This window comes from Pipistrellus hanaki (genome assembly GCF_964339955.1).
Source record: "Pipistrellus hanaki genome assembly, chromosome: 9".
Classification (NCBI taxonomy): Eukaryota; Metazoa; Chordata; class Mammalia; order Chiroptera; family Vespertilionidae; genus Pipistrellus; species Pipistrellus hanaki.
Genome location: NC_140511.1, coordinates 26,790,139 through 26,811,529, shown reverse-complemented (window position 1 = coordinate 26,811,529; position 21,391 = coordinate 26,790,139). Strand labels below are relative to the sequence as shown.

At 47.5% G+C, this 21,391-nt stretch overlaps 1 protein-coding gene across 1 annotated transcript; it reads right to left on the bottom strand.

Moving 5' to 3' along the window:
* Window positions 1-6,742: 6,742 nt before the first annotated feature.
* Window positions 6,743-20,723, bottom strand: GPR83 (G protein-coupled receptor 83). Its single transcript, XM_084895413.1, has 4 exons — window positions 20,098-20,723; window positions 14,958-15,083; window positions 12,548-12,681; window positions 6,743-9,072 (listed from the first exon to the last, which is right to left on the bottom strand). The coding sequence occupies exons 1-4, from the start codon at window positions 20,467-20,469 to the stop codon at window positions 8,448-8,450; spliced, it is 1,257 nt and encodes a 418-aa protein (XP_084751539.1). The 5' UTR covers window positions 20,470-20,723; the 3' UTR covers window positions 6,743-8,447.
* Window positions 20,724-21,391: the final 668 nt, after the last annotated feature.

Genomic DNA, 21,391 nt, shown 5'->3' with positions numbered 1-21,391 from the left:
CTAAAGGACACCATCCCGTATCCCCCCTCCCCACCCTGTGCATGAATTTTATGTACCGGGCCTCCAGTCAGAAAATAAATGTCTGTTGTTTAATCCACCCTGCCTGTGGTATTTTTTTGTGGCAGCCCTAGCAGACTAATAGTGCTACATTTACATAAATGATTATGTAAACAACAAATGTAGTGTTTCCTGGTGTAGTGCAAGGAGACTCCAAATTCATTTAGCACCCCCAAGAGTACCACAGCTAGGTATTAAACCATTCTGTAAGTCTGCCTCCTCCTTGATCCATTACTTTAGGCCGTAAAGATGGCTGCTAGCTAATTCTTGGCAAGACTCAGAGCTGCATAGAATAGTGTTGAAAAGCATGACCATTGGGACTAGGAAGACTTGGGTTTGACATCCAGTATAGACTGTTTACCAATTATGTAAACTTGGAAAGGTTATGTCAGGATCACTTTGAGTCTCTGTTTCCTCACTTATAAAAGAGATTGTTACACTTCATAGTTCAGTCTTTGCAGTGAGAATTCATTACTATATTTCTAGCACTTAGATTGCCTAGATCAATAAATATTTATTCAACATTTTCTAAATGTTTTCATTTGTCTATAATATTATAATTTTCTTTGGAGTATTAATAATGTCTGAAATGAATACATCATTTTTGGTGTATGGTGACTCTTAGGTAAGCTTTTAATTTTAAATTGGCTAAATTACATACCATTCTCAGGTAATTAATGCATAATAGAAGATAAACTTTCTCTTAAATATATTTTTATTGATTTCAGATAAGAAGGGAGAGGGAGAGAGAGATAGAAACATCAACATAAGAGAGAATCATTGATCAACAGCCTCCTGCACGCCCCCTACTTGGGGATCGAGCCTGCAACGGGGCATGTGTCCTTGACCAGAATCAAATCCGGGACCTTTCAGTCTACAGGCCAATGCGCTAGCCACTGAGTTGAACCAGCTAGCTAGGACAAAGCTAAACTTTAAAAAATATTTTAAGAAATCCTTACGCAAAGTGAATTACTGGACTTTGGTTCAAAATGCACGACTGGGCTGATGCAAGGTGCTCCATGACTACAAACATATAGAAATGCTTAATACTAGAAGTGGAAAAATCTAAATTCCATAAACAAGGAGTAAACTAACAGTTAATCTGGTAAGTAGGAGTTGATATCAAAATTGCTGGTGGGGATATCAGGATTGAATATCCATTTTTAAAAAATATATATTTTATTGATTTTTTACAGAGAGGAAAGCAGAGAGATAGAGAGCCAGAAACGTCGATGAGAAATATCGACCAGCCGCCTCCTGCACATCCCGGCGGGGATGTGCCCGCAGCCAACGTACATGCCCTTAACTGGAATCGAACCCGGGACCTTTTAGTCCGCAGACGGACGCTCTACCACTGAGCCAAACCGGTTTCAGCTGAATATCCATTTCTGATGCTGAGATTATACTGCCATTCATTCATAGGGAGAGGGAGTCAAGGCTGGAACTGCCTGCCTAAGCTGGAAGCCTGCAAGAGGCGGTGCTATCAGCATGAAGAGTGAAAATGGAACTTGAAGATTAACGGGACAGGGGAAGTGATATAAACACCTTCCACTCATCCTGGACCATGGGTGGACCCATAAGAAACTGGAACTCTAAGCCATCCCTCTATTTGAATGTGGGGGCAAATTTACATTACTAATGGGGTATGGAACACACAATCTGAGAAACTACCTTAAAACTCATCCAGAGTGGTAATGGCAGAATAGCTTGGTCAGATTAATCCCTCTGTACTAACATAAAAATCTGGAAAAATATCTTAACGCAACTATATGAAGGCTCTGGAAAGGGACAAAAAGTGTGTGAAAACTAGATAAGAGTCCATTCTTAAAATACAACATTACAAGAAGAGGCTAATGTAGTGAGGAGGGTGTCATATGTAATACTTTCAACAATAAAGATTTTAAAAACAACTTTACAATTTGTGTGATTTGAGACCTGGAGGTTTTTGGTCTGCAGACATTCCTCAATATGCACGAAGCTCAAAGTGGCCAAAAGCCAGGGCTTGTGAAGTGATTGGAAAGTTAGGGGAGAAATTGTGGGAAAGACAAAGCTGTAGAAGCTGTGAACCCCAAAGTCTTAGTATAAACTATACCCTTGTCTGACCACTGAGCTATGCATGTGCTCTGAAGGCCCCAGAGGGCCCAGCTGATGAATAGCAAGTGAAGTTGGGGAAATGGAGAAGAGAGTTCAGCTGCCCACCACAGGAATATCAGGGTTAACTACATCCTAGGCCAAAACAAAGAAAAATCTTTCTCTGATGACAGAGAAGCATAAAATCCAGAGTCTCTTCAACATACCATCGTAATATCCAGTATATAATCAGTGGAAAAATCACTAGACAGGCAAAGAAACTGAAAAATATGAATCATACTCTAGAGAAAAACAAAGCAATAAAAACAATTCTAAAATAACCTAGATGTTGCAGAAAGGCATATAAGAAACCTCAAAGCAGCTACTAATATAACTGTTCAAATATTTTACAGGATGAACAAACAGATTGAAAATCTCAGTAAAGAAATAGATATAATAATAAATAATTAAGGGAAAGGTTGGATGTGGCAAAGAAAGTTCAGGCAATTGCTCTTAAAGGTAAAAATTACAAAAATGGGACAAAATTATTTAAAACAACTTTTGCTCTGTGAAAGATAATGTCCAGAGAATGAAAAGATAAATCACAAGCTGGGAGGAAATATTTGTCAAAGACACATCTTAATGAAGGATTATTAGAAATCACTTTTAAAACTCAACACTAAGAAAAGAAACATCCTGATTAAAAAATGGACCAAAGACCTTAACAAACACTTCACCAAAGAAGACACACAGATGGCAAATAGGTATATGAAAAGATGCTCCATATCATTGTCACTATACAAATGCAAATTTGAACAAATTTCCACTACCCACTTATTAGAATGCCCAAACTCTGAACCAATAGAGAATTTTAAAACTAAATAATGCAACCTCTAAAATCCATGCTCACCACTTCTCTTCACTTCTGTACAGGAAAATCTAGTCAGTACAATAAGACAAGGAAAAGATATGTAAGTCATATATATTAGAAAGAACAAAATTTATGTTTATTTGCAGATGAGATGATATGTGCATAGAAAATCCTAACGAGTCTACCAAAAGATATCTACTAGAATGAAGTACTGATTTATCATGACTGCAGGATAAGATATATATTGGATCAACATGAAGGAATGTGAAATCCCAGAGTGACAGCCTAACAAATGCCCTTTGGATCTGGCAGAGGTAAGAAACTTTGATAAAACAGAAATTTAGGTGAGCGGAAGCACCTCAGCACAACTTCACATAATAAGAAAGAGCCGAGATTCCAGCTTCCCCCCAGAGGGAAAGAAAACCTCTCGTGGACAAAACTGCTTTCTGAAGCCAGCCAGGCAGCCCTTCCTTAGAAGTGACCATGCCTGGGTTGACTACCTGTACTCTGTCAAGGACGGAAGCCTCAGCTCCCCAGAGTCTAGGAAGGTTATGTAAGACGTCAGGGTTGGACTCTTTTTGTTTTCAGTTTCACAGAGAGGCAAATTCTTTGGCTAGCAGGTGAACAACACGGAGAATGTAGAATGGACCCCAAACCATACCTTCTTTTGTTGAATCCCCAGCTAAATGAAGGATATAGAAAGGGCTTGGATTTGGAGGAGATGCATGGGGGAAAAATCTTTGAAGAGAGCTGTTGCCTATGTATACTTCTTCCCCCACATAGATGGAAGGTATAAGGTTCTATAATATATTCTCTATCTCAATCCTAAGCAAGGAGCCTGGGGCCTGGGGCCACTGAACAGGTCCTGTTGGGTCTACAGGAGCCTGTGAAGACACAGTGACGACATATAATGCTGTATCCTGGATAGGGTTCTGTTACCATCAAGCACTTTGCCTCCATGAAACAGCAGGTAGCTTGTTCTCAGCAAGAGAGGCTACCAAACCTCAGAAAGAAGACTGAACCCCAGGGCTTTCTCATGTTAATCACCACTGTGGTTTGGTTTTTCCACTATTGGTTCCTTCCCTCACCCCTCCTTGAAATGAGAGAGAATGGTGGGGCAGGGGTTAGGGAGACAGGCCCATAGAGATGCCAAAGCAAGATGTTTTGGTTGTGCCTGATCCCACAGAAGTAGAAGCATCTTCGACCATCTTTAAGCAACACTCTAAGACAGACATGATGCTCAAGACCTAATGTTCCCGATTCTCCCCCTTGCACACACTGGCCCTTCTCCCATTACCCTAGAACCGTGGTCAGCAAACTGCAGCTCGAGAGCCACATGTGGCTCTTTGGCCCCTTGAGTGTGGCTCTTCCACAAAATACCATGGCCTGGGTGAAGTCTATTTTGAAGAAGTGGCGTTAAAAGAAGTTTAAGTTTAAAAAATTTGGCTCTCAAAGGAAATTTCAATCATTGTACTGTTGATATTTGGCTCTGTTGACTAATGAGTTTGCCGATCACTACCCTAGAACCTATAGCTTGCAACAGCTCAGAGGTCACAGTCAGTCTGAAGCACTGAGGGTTTTGCTTTCTACCTGTGCTGAGGACCTCAGGCCTGGGCTGGCTGAGACTGCTGTTTTGTTTGCCTTGGCAATCTGCATGGGCAGTCAAGCAGGGTCCCAGCATCTGGGCATCACTTGGGGCTTGTTGGAAGTCCTTCTCCCCAGAACGGAGCTCACAAAGCAGCATGAGGTCCTGTCATACTAGAACCAAGGTCTCATTGACCACAGAGCTGCAAAGGCTCTTGGGACCCACCTCGTCAAGCATTTCCCAAAGCGTGTAACTCAAGCACTGGTTTCTAGGACAGTGAATAGGTTTTACCCAAAAAGTGTCTCAAAATCAAGGAAATTTGTAAAATAATGAATTCAAAACATATTAAGATTCTTTTCTTAGAACCTAACCTCCAAGAAGGTAGAGTTTCTCCAATTCCTCTGTATGGTTCTTAGCTGAGCCTCAGTTTCCTTATCTGCAATGTAGAAATAACAATGCCCATCCTGGAGAATTGCTATAAAGGTGAATGAGATCATGAGCTCACAAAGGTCCAGTACTGCATCTCACATAGCAGGTGTTTGCAAATCTTAGTTCCCTTCTCCTTCTCCTCTGCCTTCTATTTTTCTTTCAAAATTTCTCTTAGGCCCGGTAAATGACCCTCTGTACAACCTTCTGTGAAATTACTTGTTTTTAAAATATTTTTTATTGATTTCAGAGAGGAAGAAAGAGGAAGAGATAAAAACATCAATGATGAGAATCATTGATTGGCTGCCTCCTGCACCTCCTCCCCAACTGGGGATCAAGCCCACATGCACCCTGACTGAAAATTGAACTGTGACCTCCTGGTTCATAGGTCAATGCTCAACCACTGAGCCATTCTGGTTGCACCTGTGAAATTATTTGAAACTGATTTCCACCCTGACCGGTTTGGCTAGGAGGATAGAGTGTCGGCCTGCAGACTGAAGGGTCCCAGGTTCGATACTGATCAAGGGCAGGTACCTTGGTTGTGGGCACAACCCCAGTAGGTGGTGTGCAGGAGGCAGCTGATCAATGTTTCTCTCTCACTGATGTTTCTAACTCTCTATCCCTCTCCCTTCCTCACTATAAAAAGTCAATAAAATATATATGTATTTTTTAAATGAAACTGATTTCCTGGGCTCTGGATGACATCAGGGTAATTATGTATGCACTGAGAGCTCCTACCCAGCTCACCTGGTAGGAATACAGTACCCAGGACACACTGCAAGTGGGAGTCCCACTCTCGGGTCTTGAGTGGCAGCTTCACCTCCTCTTGATTCACCAAGACGGAGCCCCAAGTTAAAAAAAAAAAAAAAAAACACAGCAGAGCCCTGACTGGTTTGGCTCAGTGGATAGAACGTCAGCTTGTGGACTGAAGGGTCCCAGGTTCGATTCCGGTCAGGGGCATGTACCTTGGTTGCAGGCATATCCCCAGTAGGGGATGTGCAGGAGGCAGCTGATTGATATTTCTCATCGATAAGAGTTTCTAGCTCTCTATCCCTCTCCCTTTCTCTCTGTAAAAAATCAATAAAATACATTTTAAAAACAAACACAGCATAGATTCATAATCACAGGAGAGTGAACTTGGCAGCAGCTCAGTGGAAGAAGCACTAGACTGAAAGTCAGAGGTTTTCAACTGGCTGTTCACTACCTCAGGTCTGCACTTCCTCAGCTATTAGACACAGGGGTTTGGGGGGTGATCTCCACGCACTCTTCACCTAATCCAAGTGGCTCCCCATTTTAAAGGTTACTCACTGTGGTCTAATCATAAGTCCGAGAAGCACAGTCCACACACCCAAAGTTATTTTATTGAGAATGGAGCAATTTACACTAAAATACACAATAGAGCACATTAGAAAGACAAAAGTTTTACAAATTTCACATTCACAATACAATCCACTTTTTGCTCTGAGGCATGTAGGGAACATAGGGAGGGGGACAGACAAGGTACAGGCAGGAGACACAGACCTAATGGGCCAACAGTGAGTCCTTCCCCAAAAAAGAGCTTCTCTGGGACTTGACCGTATTTCTAGATGCTCTGGGAGAGAGAGAGGCAAAGTTCAGGGACACGGTGGCCCTGCTGCCCATTCTCTCTCTGGTTCATAGAATTTCCATGGCAACATTAAGCTACTTCTCAATGCTACAGATACAACAGGCACAGACATGGGAGCCATTTGGCCAGAAAAACCCATCTGGGGATCCCTATGGGTTCAGACAGCTCTCTCTGCTCTATGAAAGTCACTTTCTTACCCACTCTTCAAAAGATGATTTTTCCAAAACTTTACATCCTGAAAAGTATCAAACTTCCTCATAAATAGAACAGTATAACAAAGTCCCATGGTTCATTACAGGAAGCAAGTAATAGGACCAAGTTCGGTTTCCATTAACAGCCACATGAGATCTAAGTGAACCTTGGATAAACCCCTTCTCCCCAAACCTGGGTTTTCCACTCTGCTCCATAACCATGCTTTGCTTTCTGGTGCTAGAAAGAAAGCCAAAACCGGTGAGAGTGGCAACCCAGGACCCAGATGTCAGGCTGGTGAATTAAGCTCTTTTCTGCCTGAGGTGTCTTTTAGATAGAAGGTGATGAAACGCTCAGTCTCTGGAATGAGGTTTCTCTGGCAAGTTGAGTCCTTAAGGACCATCAGGGCGCACAGGTTTCTGTAAATGATGCATAAACTGCCAGGGTGACGCTGACAATGAAGGAAATAAAGAAGCTTTATTATTTAGGCAGCACAGAGAAATGGCCTCTCGAGATAGATTGGGGGTGGGGTGTCTAACAATGATTTCCAGCATGTTGGAAAGTCTGCTCCCTCATCTCCTGTGAAAGCAGCATGAGGCTTTCCATCTCCTGTTCTGGGTGATTCCAGGAGAGAAGGAATTATGGCTCGTGGATGAGCTTCGTTCCCAGCTCATCACAATGGCCACCATCTGAAAAGAGTTACTTCAGCCAGCCCCCCTCACCACTGACGACAGAGGAAGGCTATCTGTCTGCTCTGTGACAGTCTCCTCCTTGAGTTCCTCTCCCACCTCGTCTTCCAACTCTTCTGTTAGTGGTGGACACTGTCCCTGGGAGAGAGGCTCAAGAGTTCTCTGCTGCGCCCATTTCTTTCTTATCTCTGCATGGAAAAGTGCAGATCATAATGAAATGAATCGCACACAGGCACACAGAAAAAGTTGCAAATAAACCCACAATTATTGATAGTAGTTTATCACACGTTGGGAGAAGGGGTGATTTTTTTTTTCTTCTTTGTGCTTTTCTGAATTTTCCAATAATAATTTTTGTTGTTTTAAGAAACCAAATTGGTCCTTTCTTTTCAAATATCAGGCCAGGCCACCATAGAATTGTGATCCATCCTGGTCCCATGACTTCAGAAAGCAGAGAGGCGTGAAAATGCCCATGCCAACTCTGGTTCGCTAACCCTGCACTGCGCAATGAGCTTCTTCAAGCACAGCTCTGTGCATCTGGGTCAGCCACACCCAAAGGTGACTCAGGTGTCCTTAAGGATGCTTAGTGGCAGGGAGGGCGGGAAGGCAGCCGCCCGACAGTTGGAGGCAGTTGACTGACTCAGCCTCCAGCTGGGCTGAAGTTGTCTTGTTCTCTGGCTCAGGAACCAGGGTGATATTCCTCACAACATTTCTTAGACAGAAATTCCCAAACATATGTCTAGTCGGTAGGTGCCTTTTAGTCTTCACATCAAATGTGGCCAGGAAGCTAAGCAGTTTCCTAGGAACCCAAGAGTCCTACGGCTTCTGCAGGAACTTGTTTCCAGCATGGTGAAGGCCATGTGTGAGAGGACAGGTTCTTTTCCAGGCTCTGTCCTCAGGCCCTCTCCCAATCTCCGCTTAGACAGAGCCCTCCCCACTGCCTCTTCCCACCCGCCTCTAACTCATCGCCACAAGGGGCTCCACAGACAACAGGTCTGTCTTCCCAGACTGGAGTTGGGGGGAGGGCAGGAGGTTGTTGGCTAGTGTAGCCCTCCGCCCCTTGCCTTTCTCTGTCCACGCCATCCTGAAGGAAGGGACTGGAGAGGGAGGCCTCTCCTCCTGAGGCTTGGGTGGCCTCTGGCACATGCTTAGTAACGCCTTCAGCTCCACCCTGAAGTTCTCGTTAAGCCAGCAGTAGATGAAGGGGTTGTAGCAGGTGCTGCTCATGGCAAACCAATGGAAGGCGAAGTAGAGGGCATTGTTGGTCTGGATGACCTTGCTGGACAGGAGGAGCACGTAGCAGTTGAGGGGGAACCAGCAGAGGGCAAAGAGGACCACCACCAGCATCAGCATCTTGATGGTCTTCTTCTTCTTGCGCCGCAGGGCCAGGTACTGCTCCGTGGTCACGTCGCCGATTGTGTTGCCCAACCACAGCTTCTTGGCCACACGGGCATAGGCTACTGAGATGATGAGGAGGGGTAGGATATAAAGCAGGATGAAGGTGGCCAAGTCCAGGTACTTCCAGAAGATGTCAGCGGGCTCAGGAAAGTCTGGCAGACATAGGGAGCGAACACTGTCTTCACTGGGGGCAAGGGGAGAGAGAGACACAGAGAGACAGAGAGAAGGAAAGTGTGCAATTATTCTGGAAAGGCCTCAGACCAAGAAGCACTAGCCTGCTGGTACATCCATCTGTTATAGCACTTTTAATGTGCCAGCCTAATTATCTGATTACATTTCTGACTTTCCCACTAGGCTGGGAGTTCTAGGAATATACCTGGATCTCTCTGTGTCCTTTTTTTTTTTTTTTTAATATATTTTATTGATTTTGTACAGAGAGGAAGGGAGAGAGATAGAGAGTCAGAAACATCGATGAGAGATGAGAGAGAGTCATCGATCAGCTGCCTCCTGCACACCCCCCACCGAGGATATGCCCGCAACCAAGGTACATGCCCTTGACCGGAATCAAACCCGGGACCCTCTATCCATTAAGCCAAACCGGTCTCGGCTCTCTGTGTCCTCTTATCTTCGCATTTTTCCTAGCTCATAATAGAGACCCAATAAATATCTATTAAATGAGTGAATGCAACACTGGTGGTCCTCATTTTAGACCTAACTCATCCTGGGAGCACAGTGTATTCAGAAGTTCTCCACTGTACTACCTATTGCCATTCCAGAAGAGAACTAAGGAATGGGCCAAAGCCATGATGGGTCCTGATACTTGAGTGGAAATCCCAGAATCACATACCGGTACTTATTTTCTATGTGATCTCCCAGTCTTCTTCAAACTTTTTAGGGATATCCATGTGTATTGAAAAATCTAGAGCTACTGTGTTAAAGATGATGACCTGCTGAATGAGGAGGCATAAGCCACTCACATGGGAGCACCAGACAGCTCTCTAGGTATCCAAGCTCCCACTTTGGGAAAGTGAAAACCATAGGACCATTCTGAAGGTACTATTTCAATATAGTCACACAAAGGAAGTCAAGTCACAAGATTTATTGCTTACAAATCTCAGAACAGAGGTGCAGTGAGCTGGAGGAAGGGCAGTCCTCCATCCCAAGTCATCAGTGAGCAGGAGACAGAGAGCAGAGTAGCAAGCACCTAGTACTTATTGTAAGGTGGCTGAGGCAGTGATCACTAATTTTTTGCAGGCTCAATCTAAGGGGCCATGTGAAAAGGTGCCCCGAACTCCTGGTCAAGATGGTGGCGTAGGTAAACACGGTACTTGTCTTCTCCCAAAACCACATCAAAAGTACAACTACACTACAGAACAACCATCATTCAGAGCTGCCTGAAAGCAAACTAAATAGAACTCCTAAAACTACAAAATTAAAGAAGCCACATCAAGTCTGGAAGAAGGGGCAGAGGTGTGGAAGGGCTGGTCTCACAACCATGTGTGTCAGATAAAAATCAGGAGGGGTATCTGGGCTGTGGAGGTCCTCTCTGAGAAGCTAGGAGTCCCAGGCCCAGGTCCCCCAGCTCAGGGTTCTAGTGCCAGGAAGAGAAGTACCCATAACTTCTGGCTATAAATACCAGTGTGCATCGAGGAGGGAGACTGAGGCTACTGGAGTCCCACACAGTTCCTCTTAAAAAGCCTGTGCATGAACTTATTCGGACTTACTCCACCCAACTTTTGGGCCCACCAAGCTGTTTCCAGGGCTTTACCATGGAATGGCCTGTCTTGGTTCAGGCTTCAGATTTTCCTAAAATCTGTCAAACAAGCAGCATCTAGCCTCAGCAAGTCCCATACCTCTCACTAAATGTCAGCAGCTTGGTCTTGCCTGGGCACCTCCAATCCCAGCACAAGAAGCAGCCATCTACAGATTGTTTTGTAGCTTATGCCTAGTGGCCTCGGGCAGAACACAGGCAGTGGCTGACCTTGGCCTGCACCTCCCAGGAGGTCCCATATCCAGCACACCCAGTAAGAGCTTCAGACCATGTCAAAGCACCATCACCCAACCACTTTCACAAGGGACACACTCAAGGGGTGGACTCAGTGAATAACAGAGCCCCGCTGAAGTAAGTCTTACTCTATGTGGTGTGTCCCTGCACAGATGATCCTCCAAGGTGGTTGGAGGTCAGTGGTCACAGTCAGTCCTTGCAGCTGATCCATATCTAAATGTCCAGACTCAGTGTGACAGAGTTGTCAGACTGTAAAATATCTAGGCAGCAACTCAAAATGGCTATTTTCTCATCACACTTTGTGGCTTGTTGCCCTTATTATATATGCCAGTGGTCATCACTAGTCAAAGAGAGAACTGTCTTTGCTTTTGTTAGAAGAAGAAAAACAAACAAACAAACAAACAAACAAAAACAGCCCTCCATGTGTGAAGGCAGATGGGAAGTCTGAGCGCTGGGGGGTCTGGGCATGTGACTCACTCTAATATCCCAGCATTCTGGAAGGAGCCTTTTAAGTTGGTCGAAATCAGCCTTCAGAGTTTGCTCTCTTGATTCTGCATATGTCACCGGAGTGTGACAGCACATGACTACTCTAGGACATGCCAGCACTGCACCCCTCAGATCCTCTTAGATCCCCTTTACCTGTCTAGAGTGCCAGACCCCCAGCTCCTGCCTGCCCCCTAAGAAACAGATGGCTCCTGTGACCTTCCTAGGTGCCTAGGCCTACCCAGGACTGCTGAAGACACTTCCTACAGATCCATTAAGATCCAGATGTGGCTAGGAGTTTCTGTTTTTCCAAGGGAGGTCTAGAATAAGAAAACCCTGCTCCAGTTGCCTCAAGGCTAGCAAACTCTGTGTTCCCAGAAGTCCCTGTGGAGCAGGCTATATCTTCCCCTCAAATCCCACCCTTCCTCAAGCTCTCCCATTTGCTGCCCTGCCTAACGAGGTCTGTTTCTGAGGAACTTCATGTAAAACAATTATGAACTGACAAAAATCACTCCAAGCCTATTCATTCATTCACTCACTCATTCAGTAAATAGCTGCTGAGGGCATGTTATGTGGAAACAGTAAGTTAGGTGCTAGGGACACCAAGGTAGCAAAATAAAAAATGGGGCCGGCTCTCCACAACCTTATACTTTAGTGGGGGTGATCGCCTTTATAAACTAGTAGCACAGACAAGTGCTTACATTTTAAACACTGAGTGCTTTGAGAGGAATTCTCATTCCGTGAGAGCCTATGGCAAAGAAACCTGAATGGTTGTGCAAGAGAATTTAAACAACACTGTTTAAACAAGGCCTGGGTGACTTAAGCTCAGTCTCTGAGAGTACATGCTCCCAGGGACAGAAGCTAATCAATATTGCATTGGCCTTATAAACTGGACAGAGAATAAGGAGGAAGCTGAAGGAAAGATGCGAAACAGCAAAAATAAATTAATAGATAGGTAGGTAGGTAGGTAGGTAGATAGATTGATTGATTGATTAATTGATAGATTTAAAAATGCAGAGGATAGGCACAGGTCTGGAAGCAACAGGATGTGAGAGAGGCAGAGAGAATGGCTCTGGCTACCTCTGGGTGGCTGGTGCTGGTACTGGTACTGGTAACTTCCCTATGGCAAAGTCCTCTGAGACCGAGGCTGCTCCTTACTGGTTAATCTCACCTGTACTTGAAGGTAAATAATTTCTGGCAGATAGCATGTGGGAGTGAAAAGAAGGTAGCCATGGTCCAGATGACTGCGATGTAGATGACACCTTTTGTGATGGAGATCCGGGGTTTCAATGGATGCATAATGACCTGGAAAACAGGCAAACTGCATCACTGGCTGAAGAAGTTTAGAAACAAATGAGAAATCCAGATGACATGGCTCACTCGTCACAATAAAGCTCATAGATCCTATTTATAAAGTAAAGCACCCACTGATTCCTTCCTGAGCCCCTGAGCTACACCAACCCACAACCCACCTCCAGGGGTAGGAAGAGGGTGTCACCTGGACTCAGAGTCTCCAGGCAGTAATGAAAGTCTTCTGTGGCAGGACCAGGGTGCAGTGAGAAGATGGGGAGGAGGAGAGACGGGTCTGCGTTCAGGACACCCACAGCCCCTTAGCAAGGCTGGCAGAGTACAAGCCAGGCCAGCCTCCACCTCAGGTTCTGACCTCATCGTCCCACGATTCCAAGCCCCTTGGGCAACAAAGGGCTCTGAGGGTGACAGTTGTGGAGAGGAGACTCCCACCACCTATCATGCGAAGCTGTACTGATATTGACTTGGAGGGTTCATAGCTCTGTTTATAGAAGTCATTACTAAAATGTCTCTCTCAGGCCTATAATAAAGCCAGGATTATAGTCTTCAGGCTGAATCGCATCTTGAAATTACTACTGTATTCCAACTGATTCTCCTAAAAGGTTTAAATACACACTTAGGTATTTAGCAGCATCCTCATTTTAAGGTTAGAATCATTATGTCTTGAAAGAGGCAGCTTGGGGTAGTTGAGTCGAGGATCGAGGGGATAGGTCATAAAGAGCTGCCACCACCACTTCATCCCAAGACACGCTGGACATTCTGGCTGTGTCCTCCCCAATTTTTCTCCCAACGTTTTCAAGTTTTTTTAGGAGACGGTGACTAGGCTTTAGAAGTGACCCAGCACATCTCCCTTCTGGACTTGGACAACTTTGCCGCTCACACTCCGTTGATCGGGTTGCTGAAGGGACCGAAAGCCTAGGCCAGAGGCCCCAGACACTGCTCAAGACTCTGCTGGCTTTGGGACAGGGCCTGCCCCCTGTCTGGGTATATGTCAGAGCAACGTGGTCAATGTGGGCAAGACTCCCTCCCTGTTCCTCAGACCCGCCTTTATCCAAGGGGCAACTCTCAGTTAGCTGTGTTAAGTGGGATAAGCATAGCCCAGGCAAAGGTGACCCAGAGTCCTTCTTGTTGAATTAGGGGAGAAGGTTAAGAAAAGAAAGGAAACATTTGTGTGCAACCTCTTCACGCTTTGCACCAAAGCATCTGCAACATAAATGTCAAAATGATGGCATCGCAGGTATAAAGAGATCTCCAAGTCTGTCACGTCCAATTCCCTGTCAGATGCATGAATCTCTTCTGAACATCCTTATCAGACTTCACTTAAATATGGCTGGGACATGGAAACTCCTACCTCCCCAGGCAGCTGTGTGTATCTTCCAACACTTCCATATTCAGCTGTGTGTATCTTCCAACACTTCATCATATTAAGCTGCACCTTTACACCTGCATCTTGAAGACTCCTGTCTCTTAGTCCTGTGGCACCTCTTGGAGCTACTCAGCATAAATTCTACCTCTCTTTGCCCTGGTGGCCCTATGACATTGGCCTTGAGTCTTCGAGACCTGGGTGGATGACGATCAGAGAATGTGCTTGGAGCCAAAAGACTTCAGTCTAATCCTAGCTTCATTTTTCGCCAGGCATGTGATCTTGGAAAAGTTATGTAAGCACTTTCTGAGCCTCTATTCCTTGATTCAGCAAACACCCAAGTATACAACAATGGTTCGCTGAGTTAGTGTAAGATGCCTGTCATGGAACCATCCTTTCCCAGGTTGGACACCCGGATCCTTTTCAGTTCCCTTCACCACACCCACCCATGTGTGTCTGCTGAAGCAGGGCAGCGAACAGGACCTTCCTGTCCCACCCCAATGCCTGCTCTGGCCACCTGGACACCCTAGTTTGCTTTCCTCGTCAACAGCTTGGGCAAGCGAATGTCCATCTCCCAGACAGGAGCCTTATCTCCGACCTACAGTTATTTGTCCCTCTCTTTCCATCTGTGACTTCCCAGGTTTGCTTTTCTACCTGTAAAGCAAAATCATTAATTTCTGAGACACAAAACACTAGCAGCGAGTCTTCGCTGGAACCACAGATGGGGAAGAACTTTCCGCAGCACTTAGTACAAAGGGATTCATCTACCCAACTTAAGCGTTCATATTACTCAGTAAGACAAATGCATTCATGGAAAAATGGGCTCCAGTACTGTTTAAGGGTCTCACATCCCCTCTGGAAAACAAAGGCAGAGAGGGGAGGACAGGGTGCTGGGGGCAGGCGCCCTCACCTGGTGGCGGTTCACGGCAATGGCTGTCAGCGTCAGGACAGAGACGTGCAGGGAGCAGTACTGGGCGAAGCGGCTGACGTGGCACATGCCTTTCCCGAACACCCACGTGCTGTTCACGAAGCGGACCTGGAGACAAGGCCGCAGAGGTCAGGAGAGAGATAGGCCTTGACCCTGACACACCCAACCTGGCCCCGGCCCTGTGGTCTCTAAGGAGCTTCCCCTGGCAGGCCTCTTCCTGCTCCTCCATCTCCACTCTTCACAGCAGAACTGTGGGTCACACATGATCCTCTCTAGTGAGACTCACTGTCAATCATTCAGGTAAACAGCCTCTGATCATGCTGCTGGGGCCAGGCCCTGTTAGGTGTCAGCAGAGTATAGGAAGGACATGGGCTTTGGGCTTCAGCTCCAAGGTCATGGCCCTGCTGGAATCTGCTATTATCTCACACCTGGATCCATACAGCTTCATCCCAGCTTTCCTTGTCCTCCAGTCTTGTCCCCTTGTGACGCAGCCTTCCTGCCTCTGCTAGTTTCTGGTTGTGTAACCTTGAGCTAGGTATGGAATCCCTGCACCTCAGTTTGCTCATTTGTAAAAATAAATAAATAAATAAATAAATAAATAAATAAATAAATTTTATATATATATATATATATATATATATATATATATACATACACACACACACACACACACACACACACACACTTAAAAATCTCTACTTTGCAGACTTATGTAAGGATTAAGTTTTTAAAAATTTACAAAGGATGTGACACAATGTCTAGCACATTGCTAGAAATATATTATTAGAAATGAATAATAGCTATTTTCACAATTACAATAAAATTAATTCCTGGCCCATATGAGTTCAGAATAATGAGGAAGACACAACTGAAAAGTCACAACATCGTTTGTGGGCTGTGCTCTCCGATGTTGGCTAAGCAGGCCTTGCAATCCATCACTTGGGAAGGAGAGCCAGGGACCTGAAGAGATGTGGGCAGGGGCAGGGGCAGGGGCAGGGAGGGATGTGGGGGGAAAGGGAAGAAGGGAAGCTTCCAGGGCAATGTAGTCTTTAGGAGCCGGCCTGGGCCCCATCCCACACCACCCAGGCAGTGCTGGAGCAGCTCCTGTGAGTAATGGCCCATGCCCGAGAGAGGTCAAGCATTGATTCTGATAAAGGAGCTTTCAGTCTGGGCAAAGGAGGACTCAGGTACCTCAGAGGAAAAGCAGAAAGTTTTTACTATACTTGATCTTAGCCAAAAGGCCGAGAAGCATTAAAAGCAGAAAGTTTTGCCGAAACCGGTTTGGCTCAGTGGATAGAGCATCGGTCTGTGGACTGAAGGGTCCCAGGTTCGATTCCGATCAAGGGCATGTACATTGGTTGCGGGCACATCCCCAGCAGGGGGTGCAGGAGGCAACTGGTCGATGTTTCTCTCTCATTGACATTTCTAGCTCTCTATCTCTCTCCCTTCCTCTCTGCGGAAAATCAATTTAAAAAAATAAATAAATAAAAGCAGAAAGTTTTTAACACTCTGCAGAAGGCTCAAGCAAAGGGCACTGGGGCCACCAGGCAGGGTAGGAGTTGGGTAAATAGAGCAGGTCAGCCCAATAGATAGAATAGTGTGTTTACAGCAGGGATTTTGTCACTTACAGCTGTCACCTTGGGCAATGCACTGAGGTCCTATGAGTCTCACTTTCATCATTGATAAAATGGGGCTAACCCTTTTCACATGGTTGCTATGAAAGCCAAACAAGAGATATTATATAAAAAGTGGCTACAACAGCGTTTAGTCCATAGCAAGTATTTAACACTGCTAACTGTCATTATGATGACTGAGACATTTGAGATGAACTTTAAATAATAGGTAGGGCCCAGCTAATTTGTTGAGCATCAATCTATGAACCGAGGGTTCGATTCCCAGTCAGGTCGGGTTGTGGGCTTGATCCCCAGTGTGGGGTGTACAGGAGGCAGTCGATCAATAATTCTCTTATCATTGATGTTTCTATCTTTCTCCCTCTCCCTTCTTCTCTGAAGTCTCTCTCTCTCTCTCTCTCTCTCTCTCTCTCTCTCTATATATATATATATATATATATATATATATATATATATATATTTTTTTTTTTTTTTTTTTTTAAGGAACAGGTAGAATTTGCACATGTGGAGATAAAAACAATGAATCTGGCTCTGGGTTAGAAATCTCAGGACCTATTTGGGAAATAAAGGATGGAATGGTATTGGCTAGAGACCATGGAAGAGTCATGAGGAACATGTCCGGCCAGATCACAAAGCTGGGCGAGCAGATCATGGACTTGACTATCTTTGGAATGGGCAGGGAGAAGCAACATGAGGCCTTGAACAGCCCAATAACATTACAGAGCCAGGAATCTTTAGCTATGCCTACTTCTCACCTGCCACATTCAGTGCATTGCTAAAGCCAACCAATGCTACCTCTAAATAGTTTTCAACCCATTTCCTCCTCTTCAGTCCAAAGACTATGGCTCTAATGGAGTCTCCCATCATCCCTCACCTGCACTGTTACAGCCTCCTGACCGCTTTCCTTGTCCTCCGGTCTTGTCCCTTGTACCTCAGCCTTCATGCTGTTGACAGTTTTTTTCTTAAACCAGGTTGTTACCTTCCTGCTTAGAATCATCATGGCCCTGAGGACAGTGCCAGTTGCCTCATGAGTATCCAGGCCCATTGACAGCCTGGGCCCCGCCTTCCTTTCTGGCCCTGCTTCTCTCCTGCCCCGCTGGCTCCTTCACTGGGCTTCCTGCCTCCACTGCTCCAGCTACACTGCGCCACACAATGGTCCCTCAACACAACATGAACTTGGATGTCGTTGTTCCTCCAGGTCCCTCTGTCCGCAGTGAGCATTCATTCTGACCTGGGAAATTCCAACACATTCTGGCCCCTTTGAAATGTCATGTTCTTTGTAAGCTATCCTTGGACCTTCTCATGGGACTCTGGCAGGTCAGAATGAATGACTCCCTCCCTCACGGCTCCACCATCCCCTGCATCTCTACCATGGCAACTGTAAGTGATTGTTCTCCCACTGACCAGAGCTACACTTGAAGCTGATATTGGATGCAATGAGGATAAGGAAGAGAGACCGCAGAGGAAGGCTACTGTCAGCAACCAGCCTGCAGATGACATCTTACCTAGTAGAGGAGCCTGGCTGAAGTCTTAGAAAACCCTCCCTTTACCTTTTCACTCTCCCTGGCTGCCAGCACCTTGGACGCTGTGATAGGAGTTTGGACTGGGACAGGTACATGGGTCAGGTTGAAGGCCACGCTGCTTTAAATCAACCTGGAAGTGGTGCTGGGTTGGTTCTCATGACCTTGCAATCGCCTTCTCACAGGACATCCTCCAGGGCAGGGGCTGCCAGCCCTTGGCTGCAGCCTGGCCTGGGTCCTGTGGCCTCCCTCCCCACCCACCTCATGTCTGTAGCAGATCTCGCCGTGCATTCTACTCTGAGCAGCAGCACAAAGCCGTGCCCTGGGACCCTCCAGTTCCCACCCTGGGTAGCCCAGCCTAACCCCAACATTGCAGATTGTCAGGTCAGAAACCAAGGGGGGAGTCAAGGGGAGACAGAGATTCTCCTGGCTTCAAGGCAGCAGAGGGGGGTATGGTGGGAGGGGAGCAGGGGTATTTGTTAGACCCCTTGCCCTTGGTTAGTTCCTAGAGGACCCTGAGTGGCCAGGAGTCCTTCAGACATAGCTGGAAGAACAGGAAAAGCTCACGGTTTGGAGTAGTGTAGCCTAACATGGCCCAAGAGTGCCCCCTTCCCCCACGCCTGGGTGGGTGGCTTAGTGTACAGACCTCTGGGCTTTAATCAGGGAAGGAATTCTCATCTTGGCTCTGCCATTTACTAGCAAAGTGACCTTGGACAGGGGATTGACTATCTCAATGCCTTCATTTCTTCATCTGTAAAATGTGAGTAATGTTCCCATAAGTGAGGACAAAGAATGTACTTTTAATGTGACAAAGAGAAACGACGAGATACAGAGAGATATGAACAGACACTGCTTGGGTAATAGCTCAAATTCTACAATTTGTTATTCTACAAGTTAGGGGGCCAATGTTCACTGGTGCTACAGAAACCTAAGCTTATCTGTCATTACGATCGATCAGGCAAAGCCCTCCTAGTCTTAAATCATCCACAAGCACCACACTCCCAAGTCACAGAGGGGCAGAAACGACGCCACCAACACTGAGCAGCCAAGGCTTGGGGAGGAGGCTCACCTGCCTCCCTGTGCAGATGCCCCAGCCCTGGGCCCAACCTCTTCCCCAACACAGACTTCATGCGCTGCCTCACTGTCAAAGCACAGGAGGGAAATGCAATTTAAATAGTGGTCTAGGTAAAGGTGCACTTAAGGTTCCATTACCAATTAGCAATTGTTTCACATTTCCCCTGTGGCACAACGCAGCATCCCAAGAGAGGTGTATATAATTGGCTTCACTTTGGGGATCGGAATTGGGGGGGAGGGGAGTAAGGGGTAAGGATGGTGGTGGAGGTGGTGGGTCGTAGTGGGGGTGGGAGAGTAACGGAACAATTTTTGCTTACATTTCAAGGGACTTTGATTTACTGCTCAATTATCAAACAAGCTCATGCTCAGTGACATTAAGTAGAAGATGCTCATTCATTCAAAACTGACTGCAAGACACTAAAATCATTATCCCAAGACCACCAGCAACTGCAGAAGCTCTGGGTTAGAAGGTGTATGGGGGATGGGGGGCGAACACAACTCAACCAGAAGAGTAGGAGAGAAAGGTAATGGGGGGTGGGGGAGGTTTTGCAAACGGGTCCACAGAAAGAGTCACAAAGAGGAGAAATGATGAGACTCAGAGAGACGGACAGAGAGACAGAAGGCTTCAAGAGACATAGAAAGACAGAGACTGGCGAAAAGACCAAGAAAGAGGTGGGAAAACAGGAGAGGTGAGAAATTAGAGATGAGAGAGCAAGAGAGAAAAAGAGACTAACAGATGAAGACAGGAAGACGGGCGGCAGAGGGAGGGAAGGTGGAGGAGGGAAGGAGGGAAGGAGGGAAGGTGGAGGAGGGAAGGAGAGAGGGAGAGAGATGAGGAGCGAAACAGTGGCGAGTGGAGGGTGGGCAACAGGACGGGGCGAGGAGAGGAGGGCTTACCAACGTGAAGGGGGTGTTCAGGAGCGTGATCATCAGGTCGGCCACGGCCAGGTTGACAATGAAGAGGCTGGTGGCCGAGTGCATCCGCTGGTTCTTGAAGATGACATGACAGACCAGCACGTTGCCGAAGAGCGAGAAGACGATGATGAGCGAGTAAGCCGCGATGAGCAGCGCTTTCACCGTGGGGTTCTGGGACTCGGCCCCGTAGCGCCGCCCGCCCACAAAGTTTTGCCAGTCGGAGAAGGTGTAGTTGTTCCAGAAGAAGCGCGAGGCGTTGGGCGCGGCCAGGGTGGCGTTGGGCGCGGCCGGGGTGGTCCGCTCCGTGGACCCCGCCACGGGGAGGAGGAGGAGCAGCGCCCAGCGCGGGACCATCTTTGCCGGAGCCTCCGCGCCCGGGACCGCGCCGTCCGGAGGTCCCCGCGGGGCTGCTGGCGGGCGGGGCGCGGGGAGGCGCGCGCGGGGCGGTCCGGGGAGGGACCCCCGGGGCTCTCCAAGCCCGGCGGGGCGGGGCGGGTTGGGGGGTGAGGGAGCGCCCGATCGTTCTCCGACCTCCAGCCCTCGATCCGCGCGCGGGGGACGGTCCGGGGAGGGACCCCCGGGGCTCTCCAAGCCCGGCGGGGCGGGGTGGCGCGGGGCGTTCGCTTGTCCTCTGATCTCCAGCCCTCGATCCGCGCACGCTGAGCGGGAGCCGCACTTTTATGTCCCTGCGCCCCGGGCTGCGCCCCGGCGCCTCCGCCGATTGGGCGGCGCGGGCGCCCGGCGGCGGCGGGGACGCGCTCCGGCTCCGGCAGCTCCGCGGCGGCGCCCCCACCCCGCGCGCGCCCCCTCGAGACGGAAACTGCGGCGACCGGGCGTCCGAGCCCGGCTCCCCAGAGCGCACCCGTCCGTCTGCTCGGGTTCTGCTGCAGCCTCGTTCTTGCAAAGCGAGCAGCCGGGCGCCTGGGCGAGTTGGGATTGTGTGTCGGGCACCCCGCCGGGTTCCGATCTGCGCTTGGGTCGGGCACCCCGCAGGGATCCGGTCTGCGCTCCAGGCACGCGCGCGCGCACACACACACACACACACACACACACACACACACACACACACACAGAGTCAGCGACCTGGATAAAGCCCCCGGGTTTGCGTGGGAGCTTGCAGCACCGAGGTGGAGCCCTGAGCCCTGGGGGGTCCGGGATCAAGGCTCACAGTGACATAGATGGTAGGGGTTCTCCAAGACCCTTCAGGAACCAGGCTACAGCCCAGCTGGGGGGCTGGTTTTGTTTTCCTTCCACTTATGCTCAGACCTCACGTGGG